General features: G+C 40.6%; 1 protein-coding gene across 7 annotated transcripts in view; it reads right to left on the reverse strand.

Annotated features, from left to right (window-relative positions):
• kmt2cb (lysine (K)-specific methyltransferase 2Cb) overlaps positions 1-24,323 on the reverse strand; it is a 190,014-nt gene that overhangs the window by 28,615 nt on the left and 137,076 nt on the right. For 4 of the 7 annotated variants that reach the window (XM_061920330.1, XM_061920335.1, XM_061920333.1 and 1 more), the window contains 13 exons: positions 20,695-20,887; positions 18,717-18,809; positions 17,694-17,741; positions 16,170-16,310; positions 16,051-16,083; positions 15,815-15,961; positions 8,661-8,802; positions 8,339-8,568; positions 8,186-8,259; positions 6,567-6,767; positions 4,389-6,332; positions 3,790-4,103; positions 2,187-3,700 (listed from right to left, as the gene is read on the reverse strand). In XM_061920330.1, the coding sequence (XP_061776314.1) occupies positions 2,187-3,700; positions 3,790-4,103; positions 4,389-6,332; positions 6,567-6,767; positions 8,186-8,259; positions 8,339-8,568; positions 8,661-8,802; positions 15,815-15,961; positions 16,051-16,083; positions 16,170-16,310; positions 17,694-17,741; positions 18,717-18,809; positions 20,695-20,887 (5,074 nt within the window). The remainder of the gene's footprint in view (positions 1-2,186; positions 3,701-3,789; positions 4,104-4,388; positions 6,333-6,566; positions 6,768-8,185; positions 8,260-8,338; positions 8,569-8,660; positions 8,803-15,814; positions 15,962-16,050; positions 16,084-16,169; positions 16,311-17,693; positions 17,742-18,716; positions 18,810-20,694; positions 20,888-24,323) is intronic. The other 3 variants (XM_061920332.1, XM_061920331.1, XM_061920334.1) reach the window with 3 other exon arrangements.

A 24,323-nucleotide genomic window follows, 5' to 3' on the forward strand; every position in this document is an offset into this window, starting at 1 on the left:
CCAGTTGTATGAAAAGGAGAGGACCGTAAAAGAAACAACTTTACAACATGCAGCTGTAGTTGCTCTCAGTGGGGACTACTGGACATCAATCGGTAAGCATAATTACCTCGGATATACAGTGCATTATATTGATGAAAAGTGGATGCTGCATTCACATGCTCTGTCTATCATGAAAACAGCATAATGCCTCTCTGCTGAAATATGCGCGGTTTGCGGTCTCATCCGCGAAGTCCGCGGATAAACCGCGGGTCAGGCGGGTGACATGATGAAAAATTAGATTTTAAATAGATTCGGGGCGGGTGGCGGTTGAACCATTCGGAATTATTTGATATACATGGTTCAGGGATCAGTAACCTTTACCACTCTAAGGGCCATTTTGACTTATGTCACAAAGTAAAGAAACAACAGGAGCCGCAAACTTTCTCGCGAATATCTGCTGGCGTTCACCAAGTTAATAAGAATTAGGGCGTACTATAAAGCCATTGCCTTTGACGCCTTCTACAACATGTATAAACTGCATGCCAGTCCAGCAACATGTTATATGTGGTTTCCGCAGACAAACGTACACGACTGAGAGGCATACTGGGTGACGCCGAGTACACTGATGGTTGTAATATAAACAATTTTAACACTCTTACTAATATGCACCACGCTGTGAAGCCACACCAAACACCCACCCTACCAACACACAGGGGACGGGGTTTGGTGCTAGCAGGGTGTATAATATAGTCAGGAAGACTCATGGATGCAAAAGATTCTGGATATTTTTTGTGTTGCGTTTATGTTGTTACTGTGAGGATTTTCTCCCGAAACGTGTTTGTCATTCTTGTTTGGTGTGGCTTCACAGTGTGGCGCATATTAGTAAGAGTGTTATAATTTTTATATCACAACCATCAGTGTACTCTGTGTCACCCAGTATTGCCTTTCAATCTTGTACGTGTTTCTGCGGAAGCTGACACAACATGTTGCTGGACAGGCAAACAGTTTGTACATGTTGTTGAAAGTGTCAAAGACAATAACTTCATAGCACGCCCTCAATCTTGTTTTCTGGATAAGCACCCACAAACAGTCACGAGAATGTGTGCGGCTCCCATTATCTTCTATACTTTGTAAAACGGGTCAAATTAGATCTATGAGTGGTAAAAGTTGCCGACCCCTGATATGTAACAACGGGCCGGTGGCGGGCGGTTGCGGTGTTGATAAAATGTTGGTTTGGGTGGATGGCGGGTGGATGACGACTTTAGTGACGCGGTTGCGGATGATATAATTGCCTATCCGCGCGTACGTCACTGAAGTTATACAGTGTTAAAAGTGTGTTTGCACAGTAAATATTATGGGACTTAATATTACGGCCATTAATTTAAAATTAATGGCCGTCAAGTTCTAAGAATGATCAAACTGCACCGTGTTGAGTGAAATTCTCTGAAGGAACTCCATTATTAAAATTGACTTTACATTCCAGTTCCCTGTAAGGGAAATCCCAGGGGTGAAGTGTTTTGTGATTCACCCTTTCTTTTCTTTCTCCCTGATAAAAAAAAATGTTTATGCTGTTACCTCAGAAATTGCCTGTTCGGATGTTATGATTCTGGCTCAGGTATTTGAATGTAGATTATATTTATTTTCCATAACAAACAGGATAACTTAAACGCCCTGGCAGTAGCAAAAAGCTTGAATATTGGTATTTACATTTTTTGAGTTGATTTTCATAAAATATGCTATTTAACTGCTACTGTTTAACAAGTACTGATTTAAATTGTGTTTGCACAACAAATGTTTTGGCGCTTTTGTTCATAAGGGAGAATATTCCAATAAAGGTGCACTACACACTACTTTTGAATTCATTTTTGGGTTTTGCGCCTACAATGCAGTTAATCGTGATTAATCGGAGAAATAGTGCGATTAATTCTGAATAAAAATTTTAATCATCGCTCACCCCTAATTTATACACACGAAGGGGGGCCAAAAATGCAGATCAGAATTTGTGTTGTGCGTGGCAGTTTTCTGAAAAAGTGTCAGCAAAGTTGTATTTCAAACATGTACTAGACAAAACTTGTTTATGTATTTTGGGTCTTGGATTAAAAAAATAAATATATTCTTGTTTGATGCTACTATCCACTATGCTGCTGTGAAACATGAATATTCCCATTGCAGATCTAATTAAGGCTTTAAGTTAGAGCAAGAAGTACCTATGTTAGGAAAGAAAGAGTCAGTGGAGCGCTGTCGTATCATGGCTTGCATTTGTCTCTGTTGCTGCTGCTCTTGCCTCTCCTGGTCCAAGAGGTCCTGCAACAGCAGAGGTTGTTCTTCCAGCAGAAGAGGACGGTGTTGGCTGTTCTGACCCAAGACCTGGTTTAAAACCTGCTGATCCACTCCTGAGACTAGCCCCACTTGTTGGTCCGTGTCAAACGTTGTCATGGATGACTCAGCGGCAGCGGGGCCGCCGGGCATTGCTTGACTCACTGAAAGGACGGGTGTATGCTCACTGTCAGTGGCTTGGTTCTGCTGGGGCAGGGTGTTCTTGTCTTGAGTGACAGATTCAACTATTGGGTTTAATGGCTGCTCTTCAGGCTGCTGCTTAATGAGTAGACTGGAGAGGACAGGGGTGGAGTCGGAGAGGGCTCCTTGTTGGTTTGATTGGTTTGTTCCAGGGACTTCTGGGGATTTCTGACAGTCCTTGACCTCTGTTTTTATTTCCAAAGCCACAGATTCCTGACTCTCAGTAGTGTCATGTTTGACTTCTGCCGGTTTTTCATCAGTAGCATCTGTTTTTTCCAGTATGGCTGCTGAACTGGATGAAGCTTCAGTATTACTGGGATCCAGGCTTTTGTTCATCTCTGCAGTGTCAGCACTATCATCCATAGGATCACTCAGATCTAGTTCTTCATTAAACATGTCTTTTTTAATGTCGTCAAGATCAGGGTCCGTGTAAGCAATGATGTCAAATTTCCCAGATGTCAAAAAGTCATCAAGGTGTAGGTCATTTGTCTCAAGATCCAGATCTTTGCCATCTTCAGGATCTAAATTAAGGTTTTCCAAGTCAGAATCTACCAAGTCCTTCACCTCTACATCTTCGAGGTCTTTCACCGCCGATTCCTCAGCATCCAATTTCTCCTCTCCAGTTTCGCTTGTGGCCACTGAGACAGTCTCATTCGGGCCAGCAGGGGGAGCAGAAAGGATATGGGATGTAGATATGTTTTGGGTCTCATTTGGAGAAGGCTGGCTCATGGATCTCATCAAAGGAGACTGTTTAAGCTGAATATTTTCTGACATTTGGGCTTGCTGATTAAGATTGTCCATGCTGGCTGAAAAGTGCACGTGGCCACTCTGGTTGGTCATTGGGTCAACCATCCTGGGCCCCTGCAGTAATGGAAACCTGTTGTCGAGCGTGCCTGGAAAGCCAGTAGGTCTTTGAGCATGCATGTTGGGATCCATGTTGGGGAATGCCATGCGTGGTCTGTTTTCTGCTGCTCTGTGTCGGAGCTCAATGAAGGGCTGGCCCATGATGTTATGCTGCTGAACTGGCATACCGCGTGGCGGAAAGTGCTGATGAACTGTCATTGGATTACCACCAATCGACTTTGCCATTTCGGCAGACATGGAACGTCTCATCTGAGGAGGAATATCCTGCAATGGATGTTGTCTACGAGGAAAAATTTCTTGGGGTGGATGAGGTCCTAGAGCGCCAGCTGGAAATGCAAACCTACAATAGGATAAGAACATGTAAGGTCAACGGCAACATATTTAGAGCAAGCAAGTGACAATACAAAAAAATGTAATTCTATTACAAACCTTGATCCCTGATGTCTAAAATTAGGATCTCCAGGGTGTGGGCCCCTAAGCATTTGTCCTTCATTCGTGAATGGAACACGTGGATCAGCTTGAAAAGGTCCAGGACATCTCATTGGCCCTCCTATGGGTCCTTGTCCGGGGTAAGGTGGTGGAGGTCTGTTAAACATGTCCCCCTGTTGGCCTGGATCATCCTGGGGCCAAGGTCTTGGTGTTACAGGAGCCATGTTGCCAACAGGCTCCTGAGGGCACCTCTCTTGTCGAATGGCACTCCTTTGTTGCTGCTGCTTCAGGATGAGCTCTCGAATTCGTTGACGCTATAAAACCCAAGAGTGGAAAGATGTTAAATAATAAAGGTTTCATAAATCACTGATGAATTACTATATAGACAAAAACTGCCAGTTAAAATCAGAACAGCCCATGCCCGGTGTCAATAATAAATATACATGCTTCCTATTAAACCGCAGCGGCAAATGTTACCCCTTTATCAGGAAGATTGACGATATTGATAGACAGTATTGAATTCTATCATTGCTGATAAAAGGTTTTCTACAATAAACTCTTGAAAAAGAGTAAAGGAAAATAGGAAATAACAGAAGTACCTGTCTGAGCCTTTCCTCGTTTTCAGCAAGGGCAACAGCCTGAGCCTCAGAGGATATGGCAGGCAGTTGGGGGTTGTTAGGACGCTGACTCTGGTCTTGAAGTGCACTGTTACCCAGGCTTGACTGATCTTTAATTTCCATTTTCTCCGACTGTGGCCGAGGGGTCATAGGGGTTTGCTCAAATGGGTCATGACCAGGTGTTTGACTGGGTCTTCTGGAGGGTGACCGTGTAAATCCATCTTCTGGTATGCAAGGATGTTTGGGTGTTTGTGAGCCAGAGTGAGAAAAGGTTTCCTGAAACCTGCCTTGAGGTGCAGAGAAGGGGTCCTGAGTTGCCATAGATCCAGGTCTTAAGCCCTGTCTATTGAGCCCATTTGGTCCAGGACGTGGTGTTCCTGGCGCCTGGGTGTAGGGGTCATTCATCATTGATCGGGTGTTTCCGGGTTGGGAAAACATGTCGCTACTCCCTGGTCTTGATGGCCCAGGTGTACTTGTAAATGTCTCAACAGGTCCTCTCTGGTTACCTGGCGACTTAGCAAAGCGCTCTACTGCAGGGGGTCGTGGAGTACCAGGTGGCTGAGAATAAGGGTCTACAGAGTGGGAAGGTGACATCCTCTGGACAGGGTGTGGCTGATGAGAAAACTGGTTCATCCCACTGGGGTGAGGGGTGGCAGGAGCATGCGAGTAGGGGTCAGAGGATGCGCTTTGGGTGTTTGAAGGTGGATTGTAGTTGTCATGTGGACGTGGAGTGCCAGGGGGTCTGGCATATGTCTCAAAGAATGGTCGCGGTTGAGCACCAGGTTCACCGACAGAGCGAGTATTAACTGAAGGCTGAGCAAATGGGTCATATGTGAAATGGTCCGGCCTCGGAGTCGAAGGAGCGTGAGCATAAGGATTTGTAGACATTTGCGTCATTTGTCCTTGCTGGGCAAATGAGTGAGCTTGAGGGTGATGTTGGCCCATACGAGGAGGACTGGTAAAGTTGTCATTACCAGAAGGCCTAGGGGTATGTGTGGGCTGAGCATACGGATCAGCTTGTTGATTCTGGGAAAACCTGTCTGTAGGATGCTGACCTCCTCTGTATAAGGCATCGTGAGCCTGTGGTGGGGGCATGGGTGTTTTGAACAGGGGTACTGAGCCAGACTCATTGCTTCCAGGGATTGGTGTCAGTAAAGGTCTTGAGTAAGGGTCGGACAATATCATCCTGTTTTGGGCCATGCGTTGATAGGCCTCGTTTCTTATCATTGGTCTAGAGTATGGATCTCTGCCTGGCGAGCCCATTGGGGGTCTTCCCTGAGCAGCGTGGCTGGACCTCGGAGGCCCCATGGGCTTCAAAAAAGGGTCCATTTCCCCAGAAGGCCTTGGCGTGTCAGGAGGTTTGGAATAAGGATCATTGCTCATGGATGTTGGGGAGCCAAAATTGTCATGCGCAGGGGAAGGCCTCCCTCGGTCCTGCTGTTCCATCAAAGAGTTGGGAGATTTGCCAGATTCTATGGGCATTCTTCGACATGCATTTGGCCCCAGAGTTGGTGGTCTTGGCGTTCCTACCATCTTGCCATACGGGTCCCATGGAGAAGATGGTCTGGAGCCAGAGGAGCCTGGTGAAAAAACCTGTGGGGACTGAGGTTGGGATGACGAGCCAGATGGAGGAGGAGGAGGTGGTCGTAAAAACACATCATCGGAAGGACATGATGTAGGTGTCCCTGGTAACTGTGGCCTGGCAAAGTTGTCCTTAGAATTCAGATGCTGTATTGGGGATGTGCTTCCATTGCTGGGCAGGGAGGCCGGGCTTTGGTTCCCACTGTTGTTGCCATCTCCTTCACCGTGGATGTTGGTGTGCTGCTGATGTTGTTGTTGTTGCTGCTGCAGTTGCTCGTTTTTAACTTGCTCCAGTTTCTGAGTAGCTTCAATTTTTGCTTGCTGTTTGCTTTTCTGCCTCAATTGCTGTCGGAAGACAAAAGGAAAAGTTTTTGCATTAGACAATATGTTGACGAGGGCAAATGTCATTTGCAAGTGGCATGCAAAAAAAGGGAACTGGGCCTACTAACCACCAATGTCATCAGGGTTAATGCGAAGGGATAGTGCAGTAGTTTTGGGATGTTTTACTAATGCGCCTCTTAGATGTCTAAATAGAAAGTGGACCTGCTGCTGCCCTGACTTAATTGCATACCCTCTTACCTGTCTAAACTTCCACTCTTGTTCATGCTCTGACTCTTTTGGTTTCAAAGGGTCTTTAAACAGCAGTTCAGTGTCTAGTGGTATGTTGGGATCAAACACCTCAGGGGGCTGTGGATGCTGTGGATGGTGCCTCTTCACTGTCTCATTCGACATCTGGACTTTGTTGATGCGCAGGGCTGCTCGGTTATCTCTGGCCTTTTGCTGAAAGACAAGCATTCAATACACAATATAAATAAAGTGCCGTATACAGTATAAATGAATAGGGGGAGTTTATAAAGATGAATTAGTATTACTATAGCATTAGACAATCAGTATTACTATAGTGATCACTAATGCTTAGAGATGGGAATTGGTAAGATTTTTATGATTTGGATTCCATTTTCGATTCTGCTAAGCGATTTGGGTTCTTTATTTATTCTCTTATCTGGAAAAAAAGTATAACAGTTGATTAGCATCAACTTTGTTTAGAAAAAAGAAATGTGAGTGTACAAACACGAAAGTGAGGTCTTTAGAGACCGCAGTCTCGATGAGGTTTTGTTTTGAAAATAACGTAGTAATGTATTATTTATAAAATAAATACAACATAAAATCATTCCATGTCAAATGATAACTACAAAAGAATGCTCAGTAACATGTTAACAATTCAAATAGAAACCTAAATGACTGTTATTTTTTTTTAATACACAAGTGGAGCATGCAAACACATGTGCCAATGACAAATACAAGCAAGTCAAGTCCAATTAAATTGCGCATTATGCAATTTTGCAACATTGACCATGAACATTAACCATATATTTGCTGTGAAATAAGGATCTCTGTATTTTCAGGAAGCATACACGATATTTTTGACCAATAATGGCATCTCCAGTTGTGGAGAACACTTCTTATACAGAGAGGAGGCGTGCACCCTTTGAGCCAGTTGGACGCTGTCTCGTTAAGTAATGTATGGGATTCCATATTAACAGTTAATAATAGCAGGTTTTATAATAATAATGCGCTAACATGATAGGCAGTGTTATCCTTGCAGTATTAACAGCAGACGACATGCTGCTGGTAAAAATATACTTCAGCCCGCAGGAAAATCAAGTAATTCATTTAAAGTTATCACATAATGTCTGCCAATTTTTCTGGCAGCATTTTCTCCCTTTGAAGTAAGTATTGTAAGTTGACTCCTTGTCACTCTTTCTTGTGAGTAACTGTCCAGTGTTTGTGCCACTGATCGGCAGTATGCGTGTAAACGTGATTCGAGGGAATCGTTAGCAAAATTGGCAAATGATTCCCAGGAATAGAAACACTGTGAGCCAGTTTTCAACAAGAACCGGTTTTCGATTCCCATCCCTGCTACTGCTAGATATTTTTTCAACTCAGGCATATAGGTCAATGCAGAAAGACACACTTAAAGTTAACTGCATTAGCAAGACTATTGTGGACTGTGAAAAGCTGCCACTATTTAATTAGTTCACCCTTAAATGCCTGAGGTTGCTTAGCAAAAGAGGCCTGATGTATTACAGAAGAATGCAGAAATTAATGGTTTACGCTCGTATGCACCATTTTTTGTGTATATTGTACATACTTTAGATGTTGTAGAAAACAAAATGTAACATGCAGTGTGAGCTTACCACATATGGGGCCCTGTCTTGTGAACTAGCTTTCCTCCAAAGTTTTGCAATTTGCTTTACTCTGGTGGACCAGTCTGTTGAGGACAGACCAAAGGAATTAGGGAGGCAGCTTAAAGATCAAAGGTAGTGAGTGCTTTGTGGCCAATTACTAACCTGGGTATTCCTCTTTGAGGTTAGGGAAGTTGATGTTGGTATAAAGGACAGGTGCTACCGTTGCAAGCTCCCCGAGCGTCTCCTCCTTCTCCCACTTAAGCGTACTACGTTGGGCATTTGACATGGCTTCAGTTTCCCCCTCGGGCAGTGATCCAGAGGGTGTGGGGCCAGGGCCATGGGCAGGAGACGGCCATGGACCAACTGCTTCTCTAGGCATTTGATTAAACTTCCTATCCATGTAAAAGGAAATAAATTACAGATATCTACAAAGACTAATAAATGATATACAAATAGAGATTACATGTTGGCGGCAGTACATTACCTGGGATTGTCACTAAAAGGCATACGGTTGAGGGGGGCGAAATTTTCCGGCATTAGGGGCCCTGCTCCTGAATTCGAAGGGAAACGGTGGCTTGGTCCTATGATTCCATTCATCAATGGCATCCTGGGAAACATGGGATTACCTGCAAGTCAAGAAAGAGAAAAATAATGGGTTCATTTAGCTGAGCTTTACAATGTGACAACAAGCCTTTTACAGTTCATCCAGAAAGTATTCATAGAGCTTCACTTTTTCCACATTTTGTGACGTTACAGCCTTCAATTCATTTTTGTTCTCTAAATTCTACACACAGAACCCCATAATGACAGTGTAAAATGTATTTAAAAAAAAAATGTTTAAGAGAGATTTTGGCAAAAAACAACAACAACAACAACAACAACAACAAAACCAATTCACAGCTTTTACTCAATACTTTGTTGATGCACTCTTGGCAGCAATTACAGCCTCAAGTATTTTTGAACATGATGCCACAAGGTTGGCACACCTATCTTTGGGCAGTTTTGCCCATTCCTCTTTGCAGCACCTCTCAAGATCCATCCACCAGGTTAGGTGAGAAGCATTGGTGCAAAGCCATGCTTCAAGAGATGTTCAATGGGATTCAAGTCAGGGCTCTGGCTGATCCACTCAAGTACATTTACAGAATTCTCCTGAACCCATTCCTTTCATATATTGACTGTGTGCTTAGGCTTGTTGTCCTGCTGTAAGATGAACTGTTGTCCTAGTCTGAGTTCAAGAGTGCTCTGGAGCAGGTTTTAATCCAGGATGTCTCTGCACAATGCTGCATTCATATTTTCATCTATCCTGATTAGTTTACCAGTTCCTGCTGCTGAAAAACATCTCCACATCATATTGTTGCCACCACCATGATTTACTGTAGGGATGGTATGGCCTGGTCAGGGGCGTCACAAGGTTTTAAGAACTGAGTTTTAGACCTAAAACAAGTGACATAAATCAATCACCATCTTGCTAACAATTTGACTTGGTTTGCTAGCCGGGTTTTTATTAATTTATCAAAATGGGCAGCACCTGGTCCATTAATTCCATGACAATGTTAGCTCTTAACTGGAGCTATATGTTATTTCCAGCAGTTGTAAAAACGTACTTTTTTGAAAAACTTTTGTATGTCCAACTTGTAGGCTCATCCTCTTAATACTGCTGCTCTCTGTCTGCCTCTATCTTACTAAGGTAACTTGGACTGTCGTTTCAGTAATGTGGGCGTTACTGGTGGACCGGAATGATTTGCATCATAAGCGCAGACAAAGGGTCTCCACAAGTTTTCTGAGCAAACACACAAACTTCCTGAGCATTTTTTGGAGCATATGTGCGCAACATCACACGTGCACATTGTCGCCACACCAGCATCACCCAAAACTGACATAACAAGTTCAATGTTTTATTATATTAGCAGCAATTTCTGTTATATTATTTTATAACATGAAAAAATTATTTATTTTACAAAAAAAATAGATTTTTTATTTTCATTGTCTTTGGGGTTTCCGTTATATTATTTTGTAACATAAATAAATCATTTATGTTACAAAATAATATAACGGAAAGCCCAAAGACAATGAAAATAAAAAATCTAGTTTTTCATGAACTGTCTGTTGAATGTCTGGGTGGGGGTCCTGCTGTGGAAAAATTTGAGACATACCCCTTTCAGAGATCCCATTTTGTTCACCGTAGAACTTTCACATTTTGCACAATGAAATGTGTACTGTGACACAACCATGGCATACAGTAAAAGTTTTTCTGTAAATATATCAATACAGTTTTTATTATTATTTATCCAATCTAGTGACTGCATTCCATGATTACGATCAACATTTTAACATTCTTAATACATGGGACTCGAATAAGCAAAAGTCTGAATGTAGAGTCTGGGTGTACATGTAATGCCCGTTCTTTTGCCAAAATGTGAGTTTGCATGCAGTATTTAACTCTTTAACTGGTTTTGCTGCAATAAACTAACCTGCAAAACAGCAACACTCACATCCATCCATTCATTTTCTATACTGCTTGTCCCTCTCTGTGTTGCAGGGGTACTGGAGCCTATCCCAGCTGCATTGGGGCGGAAGGCGGGTTACACCCTGGACAAGTCACCACCTCATCATAACACGCTGTTAATGACATCGATTGCCTGCGTGTGAACAGCATCAATGTGTCGACTGGGTAGTTACAGGTAATGTGTGGTGTTGGAGTTGTCCGACTGTTTTCGTGGCCATGAAGGCATCACCGGCTGAGCACAGTGTGTGCATCTTTTGGTGCAAATGAAAGAGAGGCGGCATCTGTCCATACAACATAAGATTTGTTTTTTTTTGGTGCTATTACGGCAGAAAGTGTCCATTTTTGCTCAAAAGCGGTTTTGTTGCTGACTTTGTTTTGGTGTAGTGACGGTGGATAGTTTATCGCAGTAATGCGCACCTGTCAAGTGAGGGGAAACCAAATGATTTATGATCATAGTCAATAATGAAAGGTTATGTTATTTTTATTTACACCCATCCTGCATATTTATATTGAATTTGTCTGCATTTTTTTGTAAAAAAATAAAAATAAAATAAAAATTCAAACCAAACTATTAAGGGGGGCTTAACCCTTGTATTATGTTGAAAAAATGACATTGATTATGACCCGTACTGTGTAAATGCACTCAAAACAGTCAAGAAAAAAGGTTAAACCAATAACAACTTTATTTTAGGTTATATAAAAATTTAGAAAAGTGATATACAATACATTTTTAATTCCAATTGTATTATGTTAAGGGTCAATTTGACCCATTTCAGTTTTTGTGTTGATCAAAGTACTGGTTATCCTTTCTTTTTCTTGCTGAAATTTGGTGACTTTTCCTCATCTAGGGTCATGAACTGGTGTGTAAATCTGGACATTTTGATGTGTAGTGGAATGTCTGTGCAGAGTTTGTATACAAAGATGATGTTGCGGGTCATTTTGACTCAGACACTTTAATGTGGGTAAATAGCTATTCAGACCCAAAAATAAACATGTCTCCTTGATGTACTTTTACTTTGATGTACAATTGTTTGTATTTTGATTGTCTCTGAGACCCAGAGCCAGGTGTGTGAAGAGAGGGAACTTTCTCACACTTGTCCTTGTCACTGTTCTCATGTCAGCTCTTTAACAAACTCACCAAAATTGAGCTCCAGAAGGATGACATCTGAGGAGGCTTTATCACAGGATTGTACAACAAAGGTACATTTTTAACCCATTTATCCCACACATCTCTGATCGCAGATAGTTTGTCTCTTTCACGTCGACCAGCTCTGGTGTCGCGGTTGTCAAAGCGGATCACACGAGATATCATGTGGAATGTCTAAAGAGACATCGTTGCACGAAAGATTGGCCTTCCATTCTCTTCATTCCATAGACTTGCACTCCAGCTAATAACAGAACTCCAATGTAAACATGCAAGTCAGTCTGATCCAGTGGCTTCCATTTCTCTTGAAACACACGTCTCCCCTCCAAGTTGGTCATTTCCAGTATAATCCTCTCAATTGGTGGGGATATGAAGAGCTGAAATGCTGATTGAATCTCATCAACTCGTGTGACAGCAAATCTTGTAGGACCGGGAGTCACTTTGTTCACATTGGAAGATGATAGTCTTCCTCGGCTTGGGTGTGGTGATGTTGACCATTTTATATTACCGTCCTTAGATGCCCATGTCCCCTCTGTGCATGATTGCTGCATTCCTTGGTTTTCATACGTTGGAGGAACAACGGCAGACTCGTCCTCTGAATCCTCCTCATCGTAGGAAAATTGACGATCTGGATCAGCAATAACATTGTCCTCTGTCTCTGATAAATCCTCTGTTTCTGAAATCTCTTCCTCTACATCACTATCCCAGTTAAAAATCTGTGATAAAGCCTCCTCAGATGTCATCCTTCTGGAGCTCATTTTTGGTGAGTTGGTCAAAGAGATGACATGAAAACAGTGACAAGGACAAGTGTGAGAAAGTTCCCTCTTTTCACACACCTGGCTCTGGGTCTCAGAGGCAATCAAAATACAAACAATTGTACATCAAAGGGACATGTTTATTTTGGATCTGAAAAGCTATTTACCCACATTAAAGTGTATGGGTCAAAATGACCCACAACATCATCTTTGTATAAAAACTCTGCACAGACATTCCACTACGCATCAAAGTGTCCAGATTCTACACATCAGTTCATGACTCTAGATGAGGAAAAGTCACCAAATTTCAGCAAGAAAAAGAAAAGATAATCAGTACTTTGATCAACACAAAAACTGAAATGGGTCAAATTGACCCTTAACATAATAGAAGGTTTAAGAATATTCATGATCATAATTGAAGATAAAAATATGTAAAAGTATTCATATTCTCTACATGTCAAATTATGCTCCTTCCAGTGCTGTTGTTTTTTAGGTTAGAGTTGTTATCAAATCAGAATTCAGCTAGCTTATGTTGCCATACTGTACCAAATCTGCCCGGGGCCTTCAGAATCAACAATGTAGGCGTCCGTGCACTGTAAGTAAACGGGCACATACAAATGATAGATAATTGCGATAGTCAATCAGATCACGAGTTGTTGTCAGTAAAGATTTCTAGATAGCCTCACGCTGAATGTGACATTTACACATCTTTTAATTGGATACTCACCGGGAGCGTTAGCGGATGAATTTGAGAACACATACAGTTGATGGACAGTTGCGATAGCCAATCAGATCGCAAGTTGTTGACATTAACCTATCCAAGTAGCCTGATGTTAACGAGACTGTGATTGGATACTCACCTGTCATTCCAAAGTGAGTGTCCAAACACAAGTTGCAATTTAGCAGGGAGTAGGTAGTTTTGACCCACAGAGAAGGAAAACAAAACGTTGATTAGGTGGCAGATATAAATTTGCAAGGCGATTTTCAAGAACGATATTTAAAAATAAACTACATCTTGTGACACAATGTCGGCGATGCATGGGGAAATGCCCGCCATTTTCACTCGAATCAACCGACTACGAGGGGTTATACGGCATCGAATGGGTTCTACAAATTGAGAGTTCAAATTTTTTTTTTTTCATATTTAATATGGTTTTTGCAATTTTAATTTTGACAGTACCACATGAGATATGTTTTACAAACCCCGTTTCCATATGAGTTGGGAAATTGTGTTGGATGTAAATATAAACAGAATACAACGATTTGCAAATCATTTTCAACCCATATTCAGTTGAATGTGCTACAAAGACAACATATTTGATGTTCAAACTGATAAACATAGTTTTTTTTACTAATAATCATTAACTTTGGAATTTGATACCAGCAACAGGTGACAAAAAAGTTGGGAAAGGTGGCAATAAATACTGATAAAGTTGAGGAACGCTCATCAAACACTTATTTGGAACATCCCACAGGTGTGCAGGCTAATTGGGAACAGGTGGGTGCCATGATTGGGTATAAAAACAGCTTCCCAAAAAATGCTCAGTCTTTCACAAGAAAGGATGGGGCAAGGTACACCCCTTTGTCCACAACTGCGTGAGCAAATATTCAAACAGTTTAAGAACATTTCTTAAAGTGGAATTGCAAGAAATTTAGGGATTTCGACATCTACGGTCCATAATATCATCAAAAGGTTCAGAGAATCTGGAAAAATCACTCCATGTAAGCGGCATGGCCGGAAATCAACATTGAATGACCGTGACCTTCGATCCCTCAGACGGCACCGTATAAAAAACCAACATCAATCTCTAAAGGTTATTACTACATGGGCTCAGGAACACTTCAGAAAACCACTGTCACTAAATACAGTTGGTCGCTACATCTGTAAGTGCAAGTTAAAGCTCTACTATGCAAGCCGAAAGCCATTTATTAACAACATCCAGAAACGCCGCCGGCTTCTCTGGGCCCATCTAAGATGGACTGATACAAAGTAGAAAAGAGTTCTGCGGTCTGACGAGTCCACATTTCAAATTGTTTTTGGAAATATTTTCGGCATCGTGTCATTCGGACCAAAGGGGAAGAGAACCATCCAGACTGGTATCGACGCAAAGTTCAAAAGCCAGCATCTGTGATGGTATGGGGGTGCATTAGTGCCTAAGGCATGGGTAAGTTACACATCTGTGAAGGCACCATAAATGCTGAAAGGTACATACAGGTTTTGGAACAATATATGCTGCCATCTAAGCGCCGTCTTTTTCATGAACGACCCTGCTTATTTCAGCAAGACAATTCCAAGCCACATTCAGAACGTGTTACAACAGTGTGGTTTCGTTAAAAAAAGAGTGCGGGTACTTTCCTGGCCTGCCTGCAGTCGGGACCTGTATCCCGTCGAAAATGTGTGGCGCATTATGAAGCGTAAAATACGACAGCGGAGACCCCCGACTGTTGAACGACTGAAGCTCTACAAAAAACAAGAATGGGAAATAATTCCACTTTCAAAGCTTCAACAATTAGTTTCCTCAGTTCCCAAACGTTTATTGAGTGTTGTTAAAAGAAAAGGTGATGTAACACAGTGGTGAACATGCCCTTTCCCAACTACGTTGGCACGTGTTGCAGCCTTGAAATTCTAAGTTAATTTTTATTTGCAAAATAAAAAAAGAAAGTTTATGAGTTTGAACATCAAATATTCTGTCTTTGTAGTACATTCAATTGAATATGGGTTGAAAAGGATTTGCAAATCATTTTATTCAGTTTATATTTACATCTAACACAATTTCCCAACTCATATGGAAACAGGGTTTGTAATTGCTGATGCGGGTTAATTGATTTTTAAATGTGCCAGAAAATAACCCATTTTGTACACTGGTGAGGTGATTTAATGCCCAACAGGGCGCAAATGTGTTTCTGTTTAGTATTTCTCTAACAATGGTCATGTGGTGACATAAATTATGGTATTTTGAGAGGTAATTATTGAAGTCGGACATTACTAAGGCCTAGGTGGGAAACGCACGGCCCGCCACGGCTTATGCACGTTATTTCCTAGTGTTTTATTTTTAATACATTTGCAAAAATCTATTAAAAAAATCTTTCTCATCATCATTATTGATTGATTACAGGGTATTGTGGGTAGAATTTTAATATATGTATTCCACTTTGGAATAAGGCTGTAAAATAAAATGTGGAAAAAGTGAGGCACCCAAAATACTTTACAAATGCACTGTAGTTACGAATACCTGTGTTGGGATGAGGAAGGCTGGAGCCAGGTGTGATAGGAAGAGGCCCTGGACCGTGGGGGCGAGGCAACTGTGGCGGTGGGGGTTGACTTGTGCTCGGGCTAAGGACTGCTGTAAAAAGATCCTCTACATCTTTGCCCTCTAGTTCTGTAACACAGCACATAAAGCCATATCAGTACATATTGTACACGTTACATTCAAAGTCACAGGTATTATGGATAGCGGCATTTACAAACCTGGGATTTTGTAAAGTTTGCTGAGGATTGATTCTGGAAAAGAAATAAGACCTTTGTATTTTTCCTGGTATGAAGTTTTACATTCTGAGCGTTAACTTTCCAAACGATGCCACACTCACCATCTGTAACCATCTTGTCCAACTCTGGACTGAGAATGCCATCCAAAGGTTCTTCTGGAAGGCTTCGAGGTGTCCTACGACCAGCCTGAGAATGAGGCGTCACTGAGGAACAGTCTGTCAGGGGGCCCATGTCCAGACCAGCTGTGCAAACATGGAAATAGAAAAAAATTGTAAAATGGTTCATGACATACATAAGTGCCTTTTGTCGAGCTGAACATTCGATTTGTGTTAATTCTCTTGGAAAAACAACACATTAAAGACAAAAAAAAAAAAACTCTTTCACTCTACAAAATATTTGTTAGTTGTGTTCAGCGAAATAGAATACATTTAGTAGTTGAAATACGAAATTGATCTGGGAATAATGTGGATACTTCATCTTTCTCACTAAATGTTTTCATTGTATCCATTTGGACAGAAAAAAAGTATGTAATACAGGAAATTTCATATGTTTTAAACTTGGATATTATCTACTCATTCAACAAATGTTCAATTGTTATTGGTGTGAATCTTTGGGCACATCCCCATTCAATTCCGATTCTTGGGGTGAGGATTTGATTCATAATTGATACTCGATTCAACACAATTCTCGATTCAAACTGATTTTACATTGATTCATTTCAAAATGTATTACTTAGTATAATAATAATAACACCTTAACAAAACAGCTTATAGGTTACAAAACCTATTTTTGGTTGCTGACGTATGACATAAGCGCACCAAGTAAGTAAAATGTTTTTTTTAATTAGTAAAAAAAAATTTTGAGATTTTTGAAAATTATTAATCAATTTACAATGGAGATGAATAAGAATCACGATTCATTTGTGATAAAACATTTTTATTTAGCACCCCTAATTATCATATACTGTATTATATTTTGTAAAAATATAAATGAATACTAAAAAAATATCTGCTGATCACCCTAACTTATGATTTCAAAGGAAGTTATCCATCAATTTGTACGTGCAATAATCAAATAACCAAATCCTTAGGCAATTGTGCAATAATATAATGATACTTTTATATTCTTACATTCACTGGTACTAGCGGCCCTCTGAGGGCAGCCATGACTGCAATGAGGCCCTCGATGGAAACAAGTTTTACACCCCTGCCTTAGGGCCACAAATGAACTAACCAACTGTCGGGAATTAAGGAAAGCAGCAAGTACTGCAGTGGCACTTTCCGTATGAGTCAGGGGGTGGCAGGGAATAAACATTACAGCTCTTCAACAACTAATCGGCACTTTGGTAAAAAGGTGCTTTTAATTCAGCTATAGCTAATAACATGACATACTGTATACATAATTTAAAGTACCACTAATTAGACTAGACTAAGACTTAGGGGTTATTGTGGTATAACCCCAATGCATTTGAGTAGGTTCAAAAAGATTATAAACACCACAATTATTAGGATTAGAGTATGAGTAAAACACTTTACAGGCAAAGTCAAACAGACATACAGTGTTAGAAGTGCTAAAAAGAAAGTAAACATTGAAGAAAAAGGATTAGCATGTCATTGCACCCTTACCAAAAGGAGGAGGTGAGCTGTCTACCTGGAAGGGGCAAAAATCAAGACCTACAAGAACCCAAAACCAGATAACATGAGTGAGAAAGAAAAACTGAAACAACAAAATATGATTTGGACAACGCAACACAGGAGGACAAAAGCGAAGAATGGACATTTGTTTTTGTGAAACAATACTTTTTTCGATCTGACTTTAATACATTTAAACTATTATACAAATGAGTCTTTTTAGTGTCATGATTTGACCATTGCATTAAAATAAAATAAAAAATCCATCCTTTTGAAGAGACACCTCTGTAAAAAGGCAGGCTTCATTACACATTTTGAAATAAGCCTGGAGCTCTGCTAACTATCCGTCAGTCTGCTACAGACGTGAGAGCTGTAGGTTTGATAATTTTGATTTTAATCAGCGATGAGACTAACCTAGCATGATGTTGCTGTTAAAATGTGATGTAATGATTGTTTGAATCACTTATAGTGTCGCTATGCTAGTGTTGCTAACGTTTGTGTTCTCTGGTCATGGACAAACAGTTTATTTGCACTAAACTGTCTGTTTCCAGTTGGGCTTATTTAAAGCCCTTTTAATCGGTAGAAAATGGATGGATAGATTGATGGATACATTTGAGACAATAGAATTGTTGATGAGACAATAGAATTGTTGAAAATAGTATAATATGGAAATTTTCATCAAAGACACCAACATATAGTATTTATAAATGTGGTACTAAAACCACAACATATATTTTTATTTTTTTTAAACATTTAGTGCAACTATTGATATCATGCCAATGCAACATGGTGGCCTGCAGGGTCATGAGTTTTGTTTAAATATTAACAAAAAATAAAATGTATATGGGGATTCTAATATCTTACAAAGCTTGTCTGAACACTGAGGATTCCCTTTAACATTTGGGACTGGAGGATTCTAATATCTTACAAAGCTTGTCTGAACACTGAGGATTCCCTTTAACATTTGGGACTGGAGGATCTAGCACCTACAAAGCGCCTATGGAATTAGAGACGCACCAGAGTCTCCGCTTGACTTTCCGAGCATTCCCAAGATGTCTGCATCAGTATTGAAAACATCAGCTAGATCAACTAATGGCTCCTCAGAAGTCTCTGTGAATGGGGGGAAGAAAAAAAACAAATAAAAAAATAACAAATGTCACAAATTATAACTGATGACAATGATAAAAGGAGATGAGAGTGGGAAAACAATAGAATATAACAACAAAAAAACCTGGAACTTTGCGATACAGTGCTACCTCAACTTACGAGTATTTTGAGATACGAGCAGTCTCTCGGCTTTTTGTAATACTTAAAATTATGTGCATGAATTTGAGTTACGAGCCTACCAACTGCTGGTGGGTTTAGTAAATATCAGATAAACCCAGCCCAAAAACATCTGGTCTACCTCACTAGCAATAGCTTACAGCTATCTTTGTTTTTCAACCATGGTGTGTGTAAACAACAGTGCTTATAAAAAGAAGCATATAAATTATATGGTACATTATTACTGCATTAAACTACAGTAGTTACTTGTAGTACATTCCATTGTATTCGGAAAGCTTAATTCATTCCTGTCATAGGAAAATGTAGGCGTCTATAACAGCATCCGAAAAAGGAGAACAATAAAACTGTTAAAATAGAACGTAAATATAGAGTATATGCAGTAATACAGAGGTCCTCAAACTTCTTAATTTTTGAAAACACTTAGCTTTCAAAGTACTACATTCATAACCAACATGAAAATATAGTAGCATAGTAGGCGCAAGTATTCATTAAATACAAGGCGGGGGTTTTATTTATCAAGAATATTTCACATTTTTGGCCGCTGTAACTGTACACACAATTTAAACAGTAACACTGTGTTTTATGTATTTCATTAAGTGATTCTTTGGCTTACGACTAAATTGGGCTTGCACGAATGCTCAATGTAAGGCACCTGGTGATTTTGATAATACATAATGAATAGTAAATGGGTTATACTTGTATAACGCTTTTCTACCTTCAAAGTGTATTCACACGCTGATGGCAAAAGCTGCCATGCAAAGCCCTAAACACGACCCATCATTTCGAAAGGGTTAAGTGTCTTGCTACCGGCCCCACTTTTACAGAACGTAGGTGTCCCTGGAAACTGGCGTGGCCAATATGTCCTTAGCAAAGGACGTGACTCAGAAGCCGGGGATCGAACCAGGAACCCTCAGGTTGCTGGCATGGCCGATCTAACAACTGAGCCACGCCGTCCCCAATAACTGCAATGTTTTTTATACAATATTTCTCATCTAAATGTTTGTTTGTACTTTTAAAGGGGAAATTTTACATGTTAAAAGGGAGGTGTTTTGTGGGGGCAAAGCATGCATGTATCAGATAGATTTTTTTTTTTTAGTTAATAGCTCTGTCGTGGAAGCAATTGAGCTCGTAAGTTGAAGTGCCACTGTATATATGAGTGCTAAAAAAAAAGTGAGAAGTCGTCGGAGATCATCAATTGTAAATAACAGAATAAGGGCAATCATGTAGAATTTTGAAATATTAATGGTAGCAACTAGCTGGGGGTGCAATTTAGATCAATTTAGGTGCCATTTAGATAAAAAATTTACTGCCTTCATGTTGCTTGCCGGAATTGAAACACGCATTAAGATGGCGACTTGTCCAGGGTGTACCCCGCCTTCTGCCCAATTGCAGCTGAGATAGGCTCCAGCATCCGCGTGAAAGGGATAAGCGGTAGAAAATGGATGGATGGATGGATGAAGAAATCTTGGTTAAGTTTACTTTGAAATGGTACTACAACCAGGGGCAGTATTGTATTACTATTGAAACAAAGAGTTGTATTGTGGTTGAGTGAGTGTGGAAACAACATAATATAAAACAATGAATAAATGAAAATATAGTAAAGACAGCCGAGCATCAAGATTTTTGCAAGATGCCCAAGTATTTGAGTTAAATCGGATGTAAAATGACTATCACTAGTTGGCGGTGACATGTACAGGAGTACTGTACGTACGCGCTACAACTGGTCTGTTAGGGTGGGATACGGCAGGGCCACGGAGCAGAGGGTCTGACGACGAGTCCAGGAAGCCGGTGGTAAGGCGCTTCCTCTCCACTTGGCTTTGCCCTTCTTCGAGTAAGCCCGACTCCACCCCTTGTTGCCTGCTCTGCTTGCTTTTATCCAAGAGATCCTTTCCAAAAAACGCCTCCTGAGCATGACAAGGCAAAGCACTTTGTTGACAAGTTCTTCAAGATCCGTCACACCCTGACATCATTATAGCACAGACACCTTCTCCATAGAGATCCTTCAAACATGCACTCAAAGACCATGAAAACAAACCAACAGTAATAATGCAGCTGACCTTACTTTTGTCAGCACCTATGTACCCACAAACCACTTATTCCCACAAGTCATCCACAAGACACGTACTGTAACTGTGGCAGTCCCAGCTGCATAGCAACACATTAAAAGCCCAATGTGTTACTGGTTCAATAATTAATGCAATGTGCTTGACTGAGTTGGACCTTTAGGTTTGACAGAGCACCGCCCTCTTCCGCTGTGGCGGGATAAAGAGCGGCACTGACAGCTGCCTGTGGCTTTCTACACATCACGTATCTGTGTTTTGGCCAACACAAGGTGACAGTGAGATACTGTCTTGAGACAAGGAACGTTGAAGTCATCTCCATTTAAGCCTTTTTTTTTCTTGGTCACTTCACAGCCCAGACAGGGGGCCATTTAAAGGGAATGATACAAGAGCTCTTTTTGCCTTTATACAGACACGATCAAAAGTTTACATACACATAATGTCATGGCTGTCTTGAGTTTCCAATGATTTATAGAATTCCTATTTTTTGTGATAGAGTGATTGGAGCACTGACTTGTTGGTCACAAAAAACATTCATGAAGTTTAGTTCTTTTATGAATTTATTATGGGTCTACTGAAAATGTGACCAAATCTGCTGGGTCAAAAGTATACATACAGCAATGTTAACATTTGGTTACATGTCCCTTGGCAAGTTTCACTGCAAAAAGGCACTTTTGGTAGCCATCCACAAGCTCCTGGCCAGCTTCTGGTTGAATTTTTGACCACTCCTTCTGATAAAATTGGTGCAGTTCAGCTAAATTTGTGGGTTTTCTGACATGGACTTGTTTCTTCAGCATTGTTCACACGTTTAAGTCAGGACTTTGGGAATGTGATTCTAAAACCTTAATTTAAGCCTGATTTAGTCATTCATTTGCCACTTTTGATGTGTGTTTGGGGTCATTGTCCTGTTGGAACACCCAACTGCGTGGAGGTAAACCTCCTTTTTCATTTTCCCATTTAATGCACCTGTTCAATGGCAGCAAAACAAGCCCAGAGCATAATACTACCACCACCATGCTTTACGGTCGGTATGGTGTGCCTGGGATTAAAGGCTTCACCCTTTCTCCTCCAAACATATTTCTGGGTATTGTGGCCAAACAGCTCAGTTTTTCTTTCATCTGGCCACAGAACTTTCTTCCAGAAGGTCTTATGTTTGTCCATGTGATGTCAGATGAAACAAAAATTGAGCTGGGGTAAGGTGAAGCCTTTAATCCCAGGAACGCCTTTAATCCCAGGAACACCATACCCATTGTCAAGCATGGTGGTGGTAGTATTATGCTCTGGGCCTGTTTTGCTGCCAATGAAACTGGTGCTTTAAATATGACAATGATAATAGGAGGTCTACCTCCAAATTCTTCAGGACAACCTAAAATCCTCAGCCCGGAGGTTGGGTCTTGGGCGCAACTGGGTGTTCCAACAGGACAATGACCCCAAACACACATCAAAAGTAGTAAAGAAATGGCTAAACCAAGCTAGAATTAAGGTTTTAAAATGGCCTTCCCAAAGTCCTGACTTAAACGTGTGGACAATGTTGAAGAAACAAGTCCATGTCAGAAAACCAACAAATTTAGCTGAACTGCACCAATTTTGTCAAAAGGAGTGGTCATAAATTTAAACAGAAGCTTGACAGAAGCTTGTAGATGGCTACCAAAAGCGCCTTATTGCAGTGAAACTTGCCAAGGGACATGTAACCAAATATTAACATTGCTGTACGTATATTTTTGACACAGCAGATTTTGTCACATTTTTCGTAGACCCATAATAAATTCATAAAAGAACCAAACTTCATGAATGTTTTTTGTGACAAAGAAGTAAATGCTCCAATCACTCTATCACAAAAAAATCAAGAGTTGTAGAAATTATTGGAAACTCAAGAAAGCCATGACATTATGTTCTTTACAAGTGTACGTAAACTTTTGATCCCGACTGTATAAAAAATTATTTGCAAAGGGACTACGTGCTTCAAAGTTCTGAAAGTGGTTTCCAGGCAATGTCATAATCAGAATTACTTTATTAATCCCCGAGGGGAAATTAAAATTTTTAGCACAATCCCATTCAGGAGTAGACAAATATCACAGGGAGACAGAACAGGATCGCTGACGGGTCTGCCAACTTCCGGCACCCCTTACAATGTATTATAAATTAAACACCTTTCAGATAGGAGTGAATATTGGGACACCGCAAGGCACAATTAAAGAATATTTGCAATTGAATTAGCTTATGTGACCAAAAAATTTAAACGCGGAGCATGAACTACGATTATCGAAGCAAAATTAGTGCTTGCCTTAACATGAATTAACAGTACTGTATTTTTCGGACTATTAGGCAGACTTAAAATCCTTTCATTTTCTCATCGACGGTGCGCCTAATGTACGGAATACTCCGGGTTGTGCTTACCGACCTCGAAGCAACTTTATTTGGTACATGGTGTAATGATAAGTGTGACCAGTTAGTAGTAGCATATAAGAAATACGTGTGAGACTGCAATATGACGCCAGTAAACAACACCAAAACTTTAAATGTTCCATTGAAAATATAGAACATTACACACGGCCCTCAAAAATCTGTCAAAATGTTTTAGTATGACTTTAAAGCCGCACCGCTTGATGGATTTTCGGCCCATTACGACTACAATAGTCAGAGATACAAGTATTACTATGGTGTGTGTATAAGGACCGCAAAATGGCAGACACAATATCTGCCGTTTTGTTTCACAATATTATGCAAAACCAACTTTTCTTACCTTCTGGTACCTGCTGATGTGTATTTGAGATCTGGGTAAGTCCTGAAAATTTGCGCGCGTCCGCCAATGTAGTCCGTATCGATGACATAATCAATAAGCTTCTTCTTTTTCACTATCTGGGGCATTCACTCTCTGCTGTTGCCATTTCTAATATAAAGTAGCATAAAGTTCTGATTTATGTCTCGCTCTGGGAGAGCTACAAACTAACAGTGTAGTGAGTTTACATTATTCACCCAAGGAACTTTAGTTATTAGAGAGTTTCGGTCGGACAGTTTTTTACGAGACACATTTCCGGCGTTGTTATTGCACTAGTGAGCCACGGATGAGAAGATGCTGCTCCGTTATTGATTTACGCAAAGTCTGAATGTCATTAAAACAGTTAGCTCCATCTTTTGACACTTCATTAACTCCCGTCCTTGCACGCCACACCTTTACAACAAAGATGACGGAGAGAAGATGCTATCAAAGGTGAGCCACGTAAATAAGACCCGCCCACAAAACGGCACGTCAGAAAGTGACTTGAAGATGATCTGTAAA

Source organism: Nerophis ophidion, linkage group LG14 (assembly GCF_033978795.1).
Source record: "Nerophis ophidion isolate RoL-2023_Sa linkage group LG14, RoL_Noph_v1.0, whole genome shotgun sequence".
In the NCBI taxonomy this organism is placed as follows: domain Eukaryota; kingdom Metazoa; phylum Chordata; class Actinopteri; order Syngnathiformes; family Syngnathidae; genus Nerophis; species Nerophis ophidion.